We start from the raw sequence: 20123 nt of genomic DNA on the forward strand, positions 1-20123 counted from the left end.
CATACTGATTTTAAAGAAGATATATGGAAGATTTTGCTTCTGGGGGTTAGGGATCGCCAAAACAAGCTCCCTTTTAAATGGACCAATATATGGTCCATAAACGAGCTGATTGGCCAGAAAGGGACCCACCTCTCCACACCCATGAGCAAAAGTATATATTGTTTACCTCAAACTATTTATGTGGTTACATGTGATGAGAAATGGAATAGCCTAATGTTATATCACGTATGTATGTGAACAATACAGCCAACATTCAAGCCAAAATGACACCTGTCCTCTCTCTCCTCCTGTCCCTCCAGGTCACGGAGGCTGCGGGCCAGGCTAGCCTGCTGAGGCAGCAGGAGGAGCTGGAGCGGAAGGCTGCAGATCTGGAGGACAGAGAGAAGGAGTTGCAGAGCAGGGGATCCGCAACAGGTCACTCCCTTCTCCCCACACCATATACCTCTGAACATATCCTACCCTCTCCCCACACCATATACCTCTATCCTTCCTCTCCTCTCCCCACACCATATACCTCTGAACATATCCTACCCTCTCCCCACACCATATACCTCTATCCTTCCTCTCCTCTCCCCACACCATATACCTCTGAACATATCCTACCCTCTCCCCACACCATATACCTCTATCCTTCCTCTCCTCTCCCCACACCATATACCTCTGAACATATCCTACCCTCTCCCCACACCATATACCTCTATCCTTCCTCTCCTCTCCCCACACCATATACCTCTATCCTACCCTCTCCCCACACCATATACCTCTGAACATATCCTACCCTCTCCCCACACCATATACCTCTATCCTACCCTCTCCCCACACCACATACCTCTATCCTACCCTCTCCCCACACCACATACCTCTATCCTACCCTCTCCCCACACCATATACCTCTATCCTTCCTCTCCTCTCCCCACACCATATACCTCTATCCTTCCTCTCCCCACACCATATACCTCTGAACATATCCTACCCTCTCCCCACACCATATACCTCTATCCTTCCTCTCCTCTCCCCACACCATATACCTCTATCCTACCCTCTCCCCACACCATATACCTCTGAACATATCCTACCCTCTCCCCACACCATATACCTCTATCCTACCCTCTCCCCACACCATATACCTCTATCCTACCCTCTCCCCACACCACATACCTCTATCCTACCCTCTCCCCACACCACATACCTCTATCCTACCCTCTCCCCACACCACATACCTCTATCCTACCCTCTCCCCACACCATATACCTCTATCCTTCCTCTCCTCTCACCATATACCTCTATCCTTCCTCTCCCCACACCATATACCTCTATCCTTCCTCTCCTCTCCTCACACCATATACCTCTATCCTTCCTCTCCTCACACCATATACCTCTATCCTTCCTCTCCCCACACCATATACCTCTATCCTTCCTCTCCCCACACCATATACCTCTATCCTTCCTCTCCCCACACCATATACCTCTATCCTTCCTCTCCTCACACCATATACCTCTATCCTTCCTCTCCTCTCCTCACACCATATACCTCTATCCTTCCTCTCCTCTCCTCACACCATATACCTCTATCCTTCCTCTCCTCTCCTCACACCATATACCTCTATCCTTCCTCTCCCCACACCATATACCTCTATCCTTCCTCTCCTCTCCCCACACCATATACCTCTATCCTTCCTCTCCTCTCCTCACACCATATACCTCTATCCTTCCTCTCCTCTCCTCACACCATATACCTCTATCCTTCCTCTCCTCTCCCCACACCATATACCTCTATCCTTCCTCTCCTCTCCCCACACCATATACCTCTATCCTTCCTCTCCTCTCCCCACACCATATACCTCTATCCTTCCTCTCCTCTCCCCACACCATATACCTCTATCCTTCCTCTCCCCACACCATATACCTCTATCCTTCCTCTCCTCTCCCCACACCATATACCTCTATCCTTCCTCTCCCCACACCATATACCTCTATCCTTCCTCTCCTCACACCATATACCTCTATCCTTCCTCTCCTCACACCATATACCTCTATCCTTCCTCTCCTCACACCATATACCTCTATCCTTCCTCTCCCCACACCATATACCTCTGAACATATCCTACCCTCTCCCCACACCATATACCTCTATCCTTCCTCTCCTCTCCCCACACCATATACCTCTATCCTACCCTCTCCCCACACCATATACCTCTGAACATATCCTACCCTCTCCCCACACCATATACCTCTATCCTACCCTCTCCCCACACCATATACCTCTATCCTACCCTCTCCCCACACCACATACCTCTATCCTACCCTCTCCCCACACCACATACCTCTATCCTACCCTCTCCCCACACCATATAACTCTATCCTTCCTCTCCTCTCACCATATACCTCTATCCTTCCTCTCCCCACACCATATACCTCTATCCTTCCTCTCCTCTCACCATATACCTCTATCCTTCCTCTCCCCACACCATATACCTCTATCCTTCCTCTCCCCACACCATATACCTCTATCCTTCCTCTCCTCTCCTCACACCATATACCTCTATCCTTCCTCTCCCCACACCATATACCTCTATCCTTCCTCTCCTCTCCCCACACCATATACCTCTATCCTTCCTCTCCTCTCCCCACACCATATACCTCTATCCTTCCTCTCCCCACACCATATACCTCTATCCTTCCTCTCCTCTCCTCACACCATATACCTCTATCCTTCCTCTCCCCACACCATATACCTCTATCCTTCCTCTCCCCACACCATATACCTCTATCCTTCCTCTCCTCACACCATATACCTCTATCCTTCCTCTCCTCACACCATATACCTCTATCCTTCCTCTCCCCACACCATATACCTCTATCCTTCCTCTCCTCACACCATATACCTCTATCCTTCCTCTCCTCTCCCCACACCATATACCTCTATCCTTCCTCTCCTCTCCCCACACCATATACCTCTATCCTTCCTCTCCTCACACCATATACCTCTATCCTTCCTCTCCCCACACCATATACCTCTATCCTTCCTCTCCCCACACCATATACCTCTATCCTTCCTCTCCCCACACCATATACCTCTATCCTTCCTCTCCTCACACCATATACCTCTATCCTTCCTCTCCTCTCCTCTCCTCACACCATATACCTCTATCCTTCCTCTCCTCACACCATATACCTCTATCCTTCCTCTCCTCTCCCCACACCATATACCTCTATCCTTCCTCTCCTCACACCATATACCTCTATCCTTCCTCTCCTCTCCCCACACCATATACCTCTATCCTTCCTCTCCTCTCCTCACACCATATACCTCTATCCTTCCTCTCCTCTCCCCACACCATATACCTCTATCCTTCCTCTCCCCACACCATATACCTCTATCCTTCCTCTCCTCTCCTCACACCATATACCTCTATCCTTCCTCTCCTCTCCCCACACCATATACCTCTATCCTTCCTCTCCCCACACCATATACCTCTATCCTTCCTCTCCCCACACCATATACCTCTATCCTTCCTCTCCTCACACCATATACCTCTATCCTACCCTCTCCCCACACCACATACCTCTATCCTACCCTCTCCCCACACCATATACCTCTATCCTTGCTCTCCTCTCACCATATACCTCTATCCTTCCTCTCCTCTCCCCACACCATATACCTCTATCCTTCCTCTCCCCACACCATATACCTCTGAACATATCCTACCCTCTCCCCACACCATATACCTCTATCCTACCCTCTCCTCACACCACATACCTCTATCCTTCCTCTCCTCTCACCATATACCTCTATCCTTCCTCTCCTCACACCATATACCTCTATCCTTCCTCTCCTCTCACCATATACCTCTATCCTTCCTCTCCCCACACCATATACCTCTATCCTTCCTCTCCTCTCACCATATACCTCTATCCTTCCTCTCCTCACACCATATACCTCTATCCTTCCTCTCCTCACACCATATACCTCTATCCTTCCTCTCCCCACACCATATACCTCTATCCTTCCTCTCCTCACACCATATACCTGTATCCTTCCTCTCCTCTCCTCTCACCATATACCTCTATCCTTCCTCTCCTCTCCCCACACCATATACCTCTATCCTACCCTCTCCCCACACCACATACCTCTATCCTTCCTCTCCCCACACCATATACCTCTATCCTTCCTCTCCTCACACCATATACCTCTATCCTTCCTCTCCTCACACCATATACCTCTATCCTTCCTCTCCTCTCACCATATACCTCTATCCTTCCTCTCCTCACACCATATACCTCTATCCTTCCTCTCCTCACACCATATACCTCTATCCTTCCTCTCCTCACACCATATACCTCTATCCTTCCTCTCCTCTCACCATATACCTCTATCCTTCCTCTCCCCACACCATATACCTCACCATATCCTTCCTTCTCCTCACACCATATACCTCTATCCTTCCTCTCCTCTCCCCACACCATATACCTCTATCCTTCCTCTCCTCTCCCCACACCATATACCTCTATCCTTCCTCTCCTCTCCCCACACCATATACCTCTATCCTTCCTCTCCTCTCCCCACACCATATACCTCTATCCTTCCTCTCCCCACACCACATACCTCTATCCTTCCTCTCCTCACACCATATACCTCTATCCTTCCTCTCCCCACACCATATACCTCTATCCTTCCTCTCCTCTCCTCACACCATATACCTCTATCCTTCCTCTCCCCACACCATATACCTCTATCCTTCCTCTCCTCTCCCCACACCATATACCTCTATCCTTCCTCTCCCCACACCATATACCTCTATCCTTCCTCTCCTCTCCTCACACTATATACCTCTATCCTTCCTCTCCTCACACCATATACCTCTATCCTTCCTCTCCTCTCCTCACACTATATACCTCTATCCTTCCTCTCCCCACACCATATACCTCTATCCTTCCTCTCCTCTCCCCACACCATATACCTCTATCCTTCCTCTCCTCTCCCCACACCATATACCTCTGAACATATCCTTTTGTTGCAGCTCGTTCCAGTCGCTAGCTGCAGTGAACTGAAAAGACAAACGACCCAAGGATGTGTGTGCTTTTTGGACCTTTAACAGAATGTGACTGGCAGAACAGTTGTTGTAAGTGGAGGATGAGGGCTAGAGTAGATATCTCAGATAGGGGGGAGTGAGGCCTAAGAGGGTTTATAAATGAGCATCAACCAGTGGGTCTTGCGACGGATATACAGAGATGACCAGTTTACAGAGGAGTGAACTGATGTGTCCTTTAAGGAGTATTGGTGGCAAATCTGATTTCCGAATGGTAAAGAACATCTAGCCGCTTGAGAGCACCCTTACCTGTCGATCTATAGATTATGTCTCCGTAATCTAGCACGGATAAGGGGAAAAAGATGATTCTTACAATAGAGCTGTTTGGGGAAAAAAGTGAATGATGACATATTAATCAATCCATTTTAATTAGGCAACAACTGGCCACCTCTTCCCAAGGCTTTTCCCATAAATCCTTGCTTCTACCAGGACTTCTCGGTGGAGATTCCCATGGAGCACCGGAGGGTCTGCCAGATGATGTACTATCTGTGGATGCGTAAGTACACTGTATGTGTGTGGCACTACTGATTAGACTGGTTAGTTGCTTTTGTTAAATACAGCAAAGATGTTACCTCACGGTATATTGTAATGTCAGGCACTGCTCTGTCTGTATCTGTACCCAAATATATCTGTACCCATCTATATCTGTATCTGTACCCAAATATATCTGTACCCATCTATATCTGTATCTGTCCCCATCTGTATCTGTCCCCATCTATATCTATATCTGTACCCATCTATATCTGTATCTGTCCCAACTATATCTGTATCTGTACCCATCTATATCTGTATCTGTCCCAACTATATCTGTATCTGTCCCCATCTATATCTGTACCCATCTATATCTGTATCTGTACCCATCTATATCTGTATCTGTCCCCATCTATATCTGTATCTGTACCCATCTATATCTATATCTGTACCCATCTATATCTGTATCTGTCCCCATCTATATCTGTCCCCATCTATATCTATATCTGTACCCATCTATATCTATATCTGTACCCATCTATATCTGTATCTGTCCCAACTATATCTGTATCTGTACCCATCTATATCTGTATCTGTCCCCATCTATATCTGTATCTGTCCCCATCTATATCTATATCTGTCCCCATCTATATCTGTACCCATCTATATCTGTATCTGTCCCCATCTATATCTGTATCTGTCCCCATCTATATCTATATCTGTACCCATCTATATCTGTATCTGTCCCAACTACATAGAATGTATGCACACATGACTGTAAGTCGCTTTGGATAAAAGCGTCTGCTAAATGGCTTATTATTATTATTATTATTATTATATCTGTATCTGTACCCATCTATATCTGTATCTGTCCCAACTATATCTGTATCTGTCCCCATCTATATCTGTACCCATCTATATCTGTATCTGTACCCATCTATATCTGTATCTGTCCCCATCTATATCTATATCTGTCCCCATCTATATCTATATGTGTACCCATCTATATCTGTATCTGTACCCATCTATATCTGTATCTGTCCCAACTATATCTATATCTGTACCCATCTATATCTGTATCTGTACCCATCTATATCTGTATCTGTCCCAACTATACCTGTATCTGTATCTGTCCCAACTATATCTATATCTGTACCCATCTATATCTGTATCTGTACCCATCTATATCTGTATCTGTCCCCATCTATATCTGTATCTGTACCTGTCTATATCTGTATCTTTACCCATCTATATCTATATCTGTACCCATCTATATCTGTATCTGTACCCATCTATATCTGTATCTGTCCCCATCTATATCTGTATCTGTACCCATCTATATATGTACCCATCTATATCTGTACTTGTACCATCTATACCTGTACCCATCTATACCCATCTATATCTGTACCTGTCCCCATCTATACCCATCTATATCTGTACCTGTCCCCATCTATATCTGTATCTGTCCCAACTATATCTGTATCTGTACCCATCTATATCTGTATCTGTACCCATCTATCTATATCTATACCTGTACCCATCTATATCTGTACCTGTACCCATCTATCTATATCTATACCTGTACCCATCTATACCCATCTATATCTATACCTGTACCCATCTATACCTGTACCCATCTATATCTGTACCTGTACCCATCTATCTATATCTATACCTGTACCCATCTATACCCATCTATATCTATACCTGTACCCATCTATACCCATATCTGTACTTGTACCATCTATACCTGTACCCATCTATACCCATCTATATCTATACCTGTACCCATCTATATCTGTACCTGTATCCATCTATCTATACCTATCTATATCTGTACCTGTACCCATCTATCTATACCTATCTATATCTGTACCTGTACCCATCTATCTATACCTATCTATATCTGTACCTGTACCCATCTATCTATATCTGTACCTGTACCCATCTATCTATACCTATCTATATCTGTACCTGTACCCATCTATCTATATCTATACCTATCTATACCTGTACCCATCTATCTATATCTATACCTGTACCCATCTATCTATATCTATACCCATCTATATCTATACCCATCTATATCTATATCTGTACCTGTACCCATCTATCTATACCTATCTATATCTGTACCTGTACCCATCTATCTATATCTGTACCCATCTATCTATATCTATACCTATCTATACCTGTACCCATCTTATCTATACCTATCTATATCTGTACCTGTACCCATCTATCTATATCTGTACCTTTACCCATCTATCTATATCTGTACCTGTACCCATCTATCTATATATGTACCTGTACCCATCTATCTATATATGTACCTGTACCCATCTATCTATATCTATACCTGTACCCATCTATCTATACCTATACCTGTACCCATCTATCTATACCTATACCTGTACCCATCTATCTATACCTATACCTGTACCCATCTATCTATACCTATCTATATCTGTACCTATACCTATCTATATCTATACCTGTACCCATCTATCTATATCTATACCTATCTATATCTATACCTGTACCCATCTATCTATATCTATACCTGTACCCATCTATCTATACCTGTACCCATCTATCTATATCTATACCTATCTATCTATATCTATACCTGTACCCATCTATCTATATCTATACCTGTACCCATCTATCTATATCTATACCTATCTATACTTGTACCCATCTATCTATACCTGTACCTGTACCCATCTATCTATATCTATACCTATCTATATCTATATCTATACCATCTATATATATATCTATACCCATCTATATCTATACCTATCTATATCTATACCTGTACCCATCTATCTATATCTGTACCCATCTATCTATATCTATACCTATCTATACCTGTACCCATCTATCTATACCTATCTATATCTGTACCTGTACCCATCTATCTATATCTGTACCTGTACCCATCTATCTATATCTGTACCTGTACCCATCTATCTATATCTGTACCTGTACCCATCTATCTATATATGTACCTGTACCCATCTATCTATATCTATACCTGTACCCATCTATCTATATCTATACCTGTACCCATCTATCTATATCTATACCTGTACCCATCTATCTATATCTATACCTGTACCCATCTATCTATATCTATACCTGTACCCATCTATCTATATCTATACCTGTACCCATCTATCTATAACTATACCTGTACCCATCTATTTATACCTATACCTGTACCCATCTATCTATACCTATCTATATCTGTACCTGTACCCATCTATCTATATCTATACCTATCTATATCTATACCTGTACCCATCTATCTATATCTACCTGTACCCATCTATCTATATCTACCTGTACCCATCTATCTATACCTGTACCCATCTATCTATACCTGTACCCATCTATCTATATCTATACCTATCTATCTATATCTATACCTATCTATCTATATCTATACCTGTACCCATCTATCTATATCTATACCTGTACCCATCTATCTATATCTATACCTGTACCCATCTATCTATATCTGTACCTGTACCCATCTATCTATATCTGTACCTGTACCCATCTATCTATATCTATACCCATCTATATCTATACCTGTACCCATCTATCTATATCTATACCCATCTATATCTAGACCTGTACCCATCTATCTATCTATACCCATCTATATCTATACCTGTACCCATCTATCTATATCTGTACCCATCTATCTATACCTGTACCCATCTATCTATACCTGTACCCATCTATCTATATCTGTACCCATCTATCTATATCTATACCTGTACCCATCTCTCTATATCTGTACCCATCTATCTATATCTATACCTGTACCCATCTATCTATATCTATACCTGTACCCATCTATCTATATCTATACCATCTATATCTATACCCATCTATATCTATACCTGTACCCATCTATCTATATCTATACCCATCTATATCTATACCCATCTATATCTATACCCATCTATATCTGTACCTGTACCCATCTATCTATATCTATACCCATCTATATCTATACCCATCTATATCTATACCCATCTATATCTATACCCATCTATATCTATACCCATCTATATCTATACCCATCTATATCTATACCCATCTATATCTATACCCATCTATATCTATACCCATCTATATCTATACCCATCTATATCTATACCCATCTATATATATACCCATCTATATCTATACCCATCTATCTATACCCATCTATATATATACCCATCTATATCTATACCCATCTATATCTATACCCATCTATATCTATATCTATACCCATCTATATCTATATCTATACCCATCTATATCTATACCCATCTATATCTATACCCATCTATATCTATACCCATCTATATCTATATCTATACCCATCTATATCTATACCCATCTATATCTATACCCATCTATATCTATACCCATCTATATCTATACCCATCTATATCTATATCTATACCCATCTATATCTATATCTATACCCATCTATATCTATACCCATCTATATCTATACCCATCTATATCTATACCCATCTATATCTATACCCATCTATATACCCATCTATATCTATACCCATCTATATCTATACCCATCTATATCTATACCCATCTATATCTATACCCATCTATATCTATACCCATCTATATCTATACCCATCTATATCTATACCCATCTATATCTATATCTATACCCATCTATATCTATACCCATCTATATCTATACCCATCTATATCTATACCCATCTATATCTATATCTATACCCATCTATATCTATACCCATCTATATCTATACCCATCTATATCTATGCCTATCTATATCTATATCTATACCCATCTATATCTATACCCATCTATATCTATACCCATCTATATCTATACCTATCTATATCTATATCTATCTATATCTATATCTATACCCATCTATATCTATACCCATCTATATCTATACCCATCTATATCTATACCCATCTATATCTATACCCATCTATATCTATACCCATCTATATCTATACCCATCTATATCTATACCCATCTATATCTATATCTATGCCCATCTATATCTATATCTATACCCATCTATATCTATACCCATCTATATCTATACCCATCTATATCTATACCCATCTATATCTATACCCATCTATATCTATACCCATCTATATCTATACCCATCTATATCTATACCCATCTATATCTATATCTATACCCATCTATATTTATACCCATCTATATCTATACCCATCTATATCTATACCCATCTATATCTATACCCATCTATATCTATACCCATCTATATCTATACCCATCTATATCTATACCCATCTATATCTATACCTATATCTATACCCATCTATATCTATACCCATCTATATCTATACCCATCTATATCTATACCCATCTATATCTATACCCATCTATATCTATATCTATACCCATCTATATCTATACCCATCTATATCTATACCCATCTATATCTATACCCATCTATATCTATATCTATATCTATACCCATCTATATCTATACCATCTATCTATATCTATACCCATCTATATCTATACCCATCTATATCTATACCCATCTATATCTATACCCAGCTATATCTATACCCAGCTATATCTATACCTATATCTATACCCAGCTATATCTATACCTATATCTATACCCATCTATATCTATACCCATCTATATCTATACCCATCTATATCTATATCTATACCCATCTATATTTATACCCATCTATATCTATACCCATCTATATCTATACCCATCTATATCTATACCCATCTATATCTATACCCATCTATATCTATACCCATCTATATCTATACCCATCTATATCTATACCCATCTATATCTATACCCATCTATATCTATACCTATATCTATACCCATCTATATCTATACCCATCTATATCTATACCCATCTATATCTATACCCATCTATATCTATACCCATCTATATCTATATCTATACCCATCTATATCTATACCCATCTATATCTATACCCATCTATATCTATACCCATCTATATCTATATCTATACCCATCTATATCTATACCCATCTATATCTATACCCATCTATATCTATATCTATACCCATCTATATCTATACCCATCTATATCTATATCTATACCCATCTATATCTATACCCATCTATATCTATACCCATCTATATCTATACCCATCTATATCTATACCCATCTATATCTATATCTATACCCATCTATATCTATACCCATCTATATCTATACCCATCTATACCCATCTATATCTATACCCATCTATATCTATACCCATCTATATCTATACCCATCTATATCTATACCCATCTATATCTATATCTATACCCATCTATATCTATATCTATACCCATCTATATCTATACCCATCTATATCTATATCTATGCCCATCTATATCTATATCTATACCCATCTATATCTATACCCATCTATATCTATACCCATCTATATCTATACCCATCTATATCTATACCCATCTATATATATACCCATCTATATCTATACCCATCTATCTATACCCATCTATATCTATACCCATCTATATCTATACCCATCTATATCTATACCCATCTATATCTATATCTATACCCATCTATATCTATATCTATACCCATCTATATCTATACCCATCTATATCTATACCCATCTATATCTATACCCATCTATATCTATATCTATACCCATCTATATCTATACCCATCTATATCTATACCCATCTATATCTATACCCATCTATATCTATACCTATCTATATCTATACCCATCTATATCTATACCCATCTATATCTATACCCATCTATATCTATACCCATCTATATCTATACCCATCTATATCTATACCCATCTATATCTATACCCATCTATATCTATACCCATCTATATCTATACCCATCTATATCTATACCCATCTATATCTATACCCATCTATATCTATACCCATCTATATCTATACCTATCTATATCTGTATCTATACCCATCTATATCTATACCTATCTATATCTATATCTATACCCATCTATATCTATACCCATCTATATCTATACCCATCTATATCTATACCCATCTATATCTATACCCATCTATATCTATACCCATCTATATCTATACCCATCTATATCTATACCCATCTATATCTATACCCATCTATATCTATACCCATCTATATCTATATCTATGCCCATCTATATCTATATCTATACCCATCTATATCTATACCCATCTATATCTATACCCATCTATATCTATACCCATCTATATCTATACCCATCTATATCTATACCCATCTATATCTATACCCATCTATATCTATATCTATACCCATCTATATCTATATCTATACCCATCTATATCTATACCCATCTATATCTATACCCATCTATATCTATACCCATCTATATCTATACCCATCTATATCTATACCTATCTATATCTGTATCTATACCCATCTATATCTATACCCATCTATATCTATACCTATACCCATCTATATCTATACCCATCTATATCTATATCTATACCCATCTATATCTATACCCATCTATATCTATACCCATCTATATCTATACCCATCTATATCTATACCCATCTATATCTATACCCATCTATATCTATACCCATCTATATCTATACCCATCTATATCTATACCCATCTATATCTATGCCTCTCTATATACACTACCGTTCAAAAGTTTCGGGTCACTTAGAAATGTCCAGGTTTTTGAAAGGAAAGCTATTTTTTTGTCCTTTAAAATAACATCAAATTGATCAGAAATACAGTGTAGACATTTGTTAATGTTGTAAATGACTATTGTAGCTGGAAACAAATTATTTTTATTGGAATATCTACATAGGCATACAGAGGCCCATTATCAGCAACCATCACTCCTGTGTTCCAATGGCACGTTGTGTTAGCTAATCCAAGTTTATAATTTTAAAAGGCTAATTGATCATTAGAAAACCCTTTTACAGTTATGTTAGCACAACTGAAAACTGTTGTTCTGATTAAAAAAGCAATAAAACTGGCCTTCTTTAGATTAGTGGAGTACCTGGAGCATCAGCATTTGTGGGTTCGATTACAAAATGGCCAGAAACAGTCTTTCTTCTGAAACTCGTCAGTTTATTCTTGTTCTGAGAAATGAAGGCTTTTCCATATGAGAAATTGCCAAGAAACTGAAGATCTCGTACAACGCTGTGTCCTACTCCCTTCACAGAACAGTGCAAACTGTCTTGGGTGTATGATATTTGTGAGTCTGTAACTTTCTCACTCATCATTATTCACGATTCATTCAGGACTGTCTAATCATGGTAGCGTCCTCATTAATGTAGACGTGTTTAGAATCATATTCTATTCTTATTTACAACAAAAGTGACTCCAGAATTACACTACATTTTTTACCATTCATTTCTATTGGGCACATAATAATATGAAACACAACCAAAACAAACAGCAAATGCATCCAACAAGTTTGTAGAGTCACAAGCTTGATGTAGTCATTCTGTGCTGGGAATATGGCACCAAAGACTAAACTTTTGACAACTTTAATACTCATAAGTGAATTTGCCCCAATACTTTTGGTCCCCTAAAATGGGAATATGTACAAAAAGTGCTGCGATTTAAAAATGGTTCACCCGATATGGATGAAAATACCCTTAAATGAAAGCTTACAGTCTGTCACTATAACCCCATAACCATTGTATCATTGGGGGTGCATTCATTAAGGGCGTGTTTACATTGAAAGCATTTTGTAACATGAAACAAAAATGAGTCCAGGTTGCCTTAACCCTGTTCCAGTCAGTTTTCTTCCAATTGGTACCTAATGAACACAACACCCCCCCCCCTTTTCTCCCTCCCTCCAGTCCACTGTGTGACTCTGTTCCTCAACCTGCTGGCCTGTCTGCTCTACTTCACCGTGGACACGTCCTTTGGCAAGAACTTTGGCCTGTCCATTCTTTGGCTCATCCTGTTTGCCCCGTGCTCCTTCCTCTGTTGGTACAGACCTGTCTACAAGGCCTTCAAGTGAGTTTACCAGGACCTAGTGAATTTACCAGGACCTAGTGAGTTTACCAGGACCTAGTGAGTTTACCAGGACCTAGTGAGTTTACCAGGACCTAGTGAGTTTACCAGGACCTATTGAGTTTACCAGGATCTACCTAGTTTAAAAGGACCTACCAGGACCTATTGAGTTTACCAGGACCTACTGAGTTTACCAGGACCTACCAGGACCTATTGAGTTTACCAGGACCTACTGAGTTTACCAGGACCTACCAGGACCTACTGAGTTTACCAGGACCTACTGAGTTTACCAGCACCTACTGAGTTTACCAGGACCTACCAGGACCTATTGAGTTTACCAGGACCTATTGAGTTTACCAGGACCTAGTGAGTTTACCAGGACCTAGTGAGTTTACCAGGACCTAGTGAGTTTACCAGGACCTAGTGAGTTTACCAGGACCTAGTGAGTTTACCAGGACCTAGTGAGTTTACCAGGACCTAGTGAGTTTACCAGGACCTACTGAGTTTACCAGGACCTATTGAGTTTACCAGGACCTACCAGGACCTACCAGGACCTAGTGAGTTTACCAGGACCTAGTGAGTTTACCAGGACCTAGTGAGTTTACCAGGACCTAGTGAGTTTACCAGGATCTACTGAGTTTACCAGGACCTACTGAGTTTACCAGGACCTACCAGGACCTACTGAGTTTACCAGGACCTACTGAGTTTACCAGGACCTATTGAGTTTACCAGGACCTACCAGGACCTACTGAGTTTACCAGGACCTACCAGGACCTAGTGAGATTACCAGGACCTACTGAGTTTACCAGGACCTATTGAGTTTACCAGGACCTATTGAGTTTACCAGGACCTATTGAGTTTACCAGGACCTACCAGGACCTACTGAGTTTACCAGGACCTACCAGGACCTACTGAGTTTACCAGGACCTACCAGGACCTAGTGAGTTTACCAGGACCTAGTGAGTTTACCAGGACCTAGTGAGTTTACCAGGACCTAGTGAGTTTACCAGGACCTAGTGAGTTTACCAGGACCTAGTGAGTTTACCAGGACCTAGTGAGTTTACCAGGACCTACTGAGTTTACCAGGACCTACTGAGTTTACCAGGACCTACTGAGTTTACCAGGACCTACTGAGTTTACCAGGACCTATTGAGTTTACCAGGACCTATTGAGTTTACCAGGACCTATTGAGTTTACCAGGACCTACCAGGACCTAGTGAGTTTACCAGGACCTATTGAGTTTACCAGGATCTACCGAGTTTACCAGGATCTACCGAGTTTACCAGGACCTACCAGGACTTATTGAGTTTACTAGGACCTACTGATTTTACTAGGACCTACCAGGACCTACTGAGTTTACCAGGACCTATTGAGTTTACCAGGACCTATTGAGTTTACCAGGACCTATTGAGTTTACCAGGACCTATTGAGTTTACCAGGACCTATTGAGTTTACCAGGACCTATTGAGTTTACCAGGACCTAGTGAGTTTACCAGGACCTACTGAGTTTACCAGGACCTACTGAGTTTACCAGGACCTATTGAGTTTACCAGGACCTACCAGGACCTACTGAGTTTACCAGGACCTACCAGGACCTAGTGAGTTTACCAGGACCTAGTGAGTTTACCAGGACCTAGTGAGTTTACCAGCACCTAGTGAGTTTACCAGGACCTAGTGAGTTTACCAGCACCTAGTGAGTTTACCAGGACCTACCAGGACCTACCAGGACCTAGTGAGTTTACCAGGACCTAGTGAGTTTACCAGGACCTAGTGAGTTTACCAGGACCTAGTGAGTTTACCAGGACCTACTGAGTTTACCAGGACCTACTGAGTTTACCAGGACCTACTGGAGTTTACCAGGACCTTTTACCCAGGACCTACTGAGTTTACCAGGACCTATTGAGTTTACCAGGACCTAGGACCTACTGAGTTTACCAGGACCTACCAGGACCTAGTGAGTTTACCAGGACCTAGTGAGTTTACCAGGACCTAGTGAGTTTACCAGGACCTATTGAGTTTACCAGGACCTATTGAGTTTACCAGGACCTATTGAGTTTACCAGGACCTACTGAGTTTAGGACCTACCAGACCTACTGAGTTTACCAGGACCTATTGAGTTTACCAGGACCTATTGAGTTTACCAGGACCTAGTGAGTTTACCAGGACCTAGTGAGTTTACCAGGACCTACTGAGTTTACCAGGACCTACCAGGACCTAGTGAGTTTACCAGGACCTACTGAGTTTACCAGGACCTACCCAGGACCTACTGAGTTTACCAGGACCTACTGAGTTTACCAGGGACCTATTGAGTTTACCAGGACCTATTGAGTTTACCAGGACCTATTGAGTTTACCAGGACCTAGTGAGTTTACCAGGACCTAGTGAGTTTACCAGGACCTATTGAGTTTACCAGGACCTATTGAGTTACCAGGACCTATTGAGTTTACCAGGACCTAGTGAGTTTACCAGGACCTAGTGAGTTTACCAGGACCAGGACCTACTGAGTTTACCAGGACCTACCAGGACCTATTGAGTTTACCAGGACCTACTGAGTTTACCAGGACCTAGTGAGTTTACCAGGACCTAGGACCTATTGAGTTTACCAGGACCTATTGAGTTTACCAGGACCTAGGACCTTGAGTTTACCAGGACCTACCAGGACCTAGTTTTACCAGGAGTTTACCAGGACCTATTGAGTTTACCAGGACCTAGTGAGTTTACCAGGACCTATTGAGTTTACCAGGACCTATTGAGTTTACCAGGACCTACCAGGACCTACTGAGTTTACCAGGACCTACCAGGACCTATTGAGTTTACCAGGACCTACCAGTTTACCAGGACCTAGTGAGTTTACCAGGACCTAGTGAGTTTACCAGGACCTACCAGGACCTAGTGAGTTTACCAGGACCTACTTGAGTTTACCAGGACCTACTGAGTTTACCAGGACCTACTGAGTTTACCAGGACCTACTGAGTTTACCAGGACCTACCAGTACTGAGTTTACCAGGACCTACCAGGACCTAGTGAGTTTACCAGGACCTAGTGAGTTTACCAGGACCTAGTGAGTTTACCAGGACCTAGTGAGTTTACCAGGACCTAGGACCTGAGTTTACCAGGACCTATTGAGTTTACCAGGACCTACCAGGACCTACCAGCACCTAGTGAGTTTACCAGGACCTACCAGTTTACCAGGACCTAGTGAGTTTACCAGGACCTACTGAGTTTACCAGGACCTACTGAGTTTACCAGGACCTAGTGAGTTTACCAGGACCTAGTGAGTTTACCAGGACCTACTGAGTTTACCAGGACCTACTGAGTTTACTGGACCTATTGACCTTTACCAGGACCTATTGAGTTTACCAGGACCTAGTGAGTTTACCAGGACCTACCAGGACCTAGTGAGTTTACCAGGACCTATTGAGTTTACCAGGACCTATTGAGTTTACCAGGATCTACCGAGTTTACCAGGACCTACCAGGACTTATTGAGTTTACTAGGACCTACTAATTTTACTAGGACCTACCAGGACCTACTGAGTTTACCAGGACCTATTGAGTTTACCAGGACCTACTAGGACCTACTGAGTTTACCAGGACCTACCAGGACCTAGTGAGTTTACCAGGACCTAGTGAGTTTACCAGGACCTAGTGAGTTTACCAGGACCTAGTGAGTTTACCAGGACCTACCAGGACCTACCAGGACCTAGTGAGTTTACCAGGACCTAGTGAGTTTACCAGGACCTACTGTTTTACCAGGACCTAGAGTTTACCAGACCTATTGTTTACCAGGACCTAGTGAGTTTACCAGGACCTAGTGAGTTTACCAGGACCTAGTGAGTTTACCAGGACCTAGTGAGTTTACCAGGACCTACTGAGTTTACCAGGACCTACTGAGTTTACTGAGTTTACCAGGACCTATTGAGTTTACCAGGACCTAGTGAGTTTACCAGGACCTACCAGGACCTAGTGAGTTTACCAGGACCTAGTGAGTTTACCAGGACCTAGTGAGTTTACCAGGACCTAGTGAGTTTACCAGGACCTATTGAGTTTACCAGGACCTACTGAGTTTACCAGGACCTACCAGGACCTACTGAGTTTACCAGGACCTACCAGGACCTTACTGAGTTTACCAGGACCTATTGAGTTTACCAGGACCTAGTGAGTTTACCAGGACCTAGTGAGTTTACCAGGACCTACTGAGTTTACCAGGACCTACTGAGTTTACCAGGACCTAGTGAGTTTACCAGGACCTATTGAGTTTACCAGGACCTATTGAGTTTACCAGGACCAGGACCTACTGAGTTTACCAGGACCTACTGAGTTTACCAGGACCTACCAGGACCTGAGTTTACCAGGACCTGAGTTTACCAGGACCTACTGAGTTTACCAGGACCTACCAGTTTACCAGACCTATTGAGTTTACCAGGACCTACCAGGTTTACCAGGACCTATTGAGTTTACCAGGACCTAGTGAGTTTACCAGGACCTATGAGTTTACCAGGACCTATTGAGTTTACCAGGACCTACCAGGACCTAGTGAGTTTACCAGGACCTAGTGAGTTTACCAGGACCTAGTGAGTTTACCAGGACCTACTGAGTTTACCAGGACCTACTGAGTTTACCAGGACCTACTGAGTTTACTGAGTTTACCAGGACCTATTGAGTTTACCAGGACCTATTGAGTTTACCAGAACCTATTGAGTTTACCAGGACCTATTGAGTTTACCAGGACCTACCAGGACCTAGTGAGTTTACCAGGATCTACCGAGTTTACCAGGACCTACCAGGACTTATTGAGTTTACTAGGACCTACTGATTTTACTAGGACCTACCAGGACCTACTGAGGACCTACCAGGACCTATTGAGTTTACCAGGACCTATTGAGTTTACCAGGACCTATTGAGTTTACCAGGACCTATTGAGTTTACCAGGACCTATTGAGTTTACCAGGACCTAGTGAGTTTACCAGGACCTAGTGAGTTTACCAGGACCTAGTGAGTTTACCAGGACCTATTGAGTTTACCAGGACCTACCAGGACCTACTGAGTTTACCAGGACCTACCAGGACCTATTGAGTTTACCAGGATCTAGTGAGTTTACCAGGACCTAGTGAGTTTACCAGGACCTAGTGAGTTTACCAGGACCTATTGAGTTTACCAGGACCTACTGCGTTTACCAGGACCTATTGAGTTTACCAGGACCTATTGAGTTTACCAGGACCTACTGAGTTTACCAGGACCTACCACGACCTACTGAGTTTACCAGGACCTACCAGGACCTAGCGAGTTTACCAGGACCTAGTGAGTTTACCAGGACCTAGTGAGTTTACCAGTACCTAGTGAGTTTACCAGGACCTAGTGAGTTTACCAGGACCTATTGAGTTTACCAGGACCTACCAGGACCTACCAAGACCTAGTGAGTTTACCAGGACCTAGTGAGTTTACCAGGACCTAGTGAGTTTACCAGGACCTACTGAGTTTACCAGGACCTACTGAGTTTAAAAGGAC

The 20123-nt window shown here is 41.7% G+C and overlaps 1 protein-coding gene across 1 annotated transcript in view; it reads left to right on the plus strand.

Moving 5' to 3' along the window:
* LOC124037515 (secretory carrier-associated membrane protein 2-like) overlaps positions 1-20123 on the plus strand; it is a 54933-nt gene that overhangs the window by 4223 nt on the left and 30587 nt on the right. Inside the window, exons 4-6 of the mRNA XM_046352293.1 lie at positions 300-414; positions 5464-5586; positions 14460-14619. Coding sequence (XP_046208249.1) covers positions 300-414; positions 5464-5586; positions 14460-14619 — 398 coding nt within the window. The remainder of the gene's footprint in view (positions 1-299; positions 415-5463; positions 5587-14459; positions 14620-20123) is intronic.

This window comes from Oncorhynchus gorbuscha, linkage group LG06, assembly GCF_021184085.1.
Source record: "Oncorhynchus gorbuscha isolate QuinsamMale2020 ecotype Even-year linkage group LG06, OgorEven_v1.0, whole genome shotgun sequence".
Taxonomy (NCBI): Eukaryota; Metazoa; Chordata; class Actinopteri; order Salmoniformes; family Salmonidae; genus Oncorhynchus; species Oncorhynchus gorbuscha.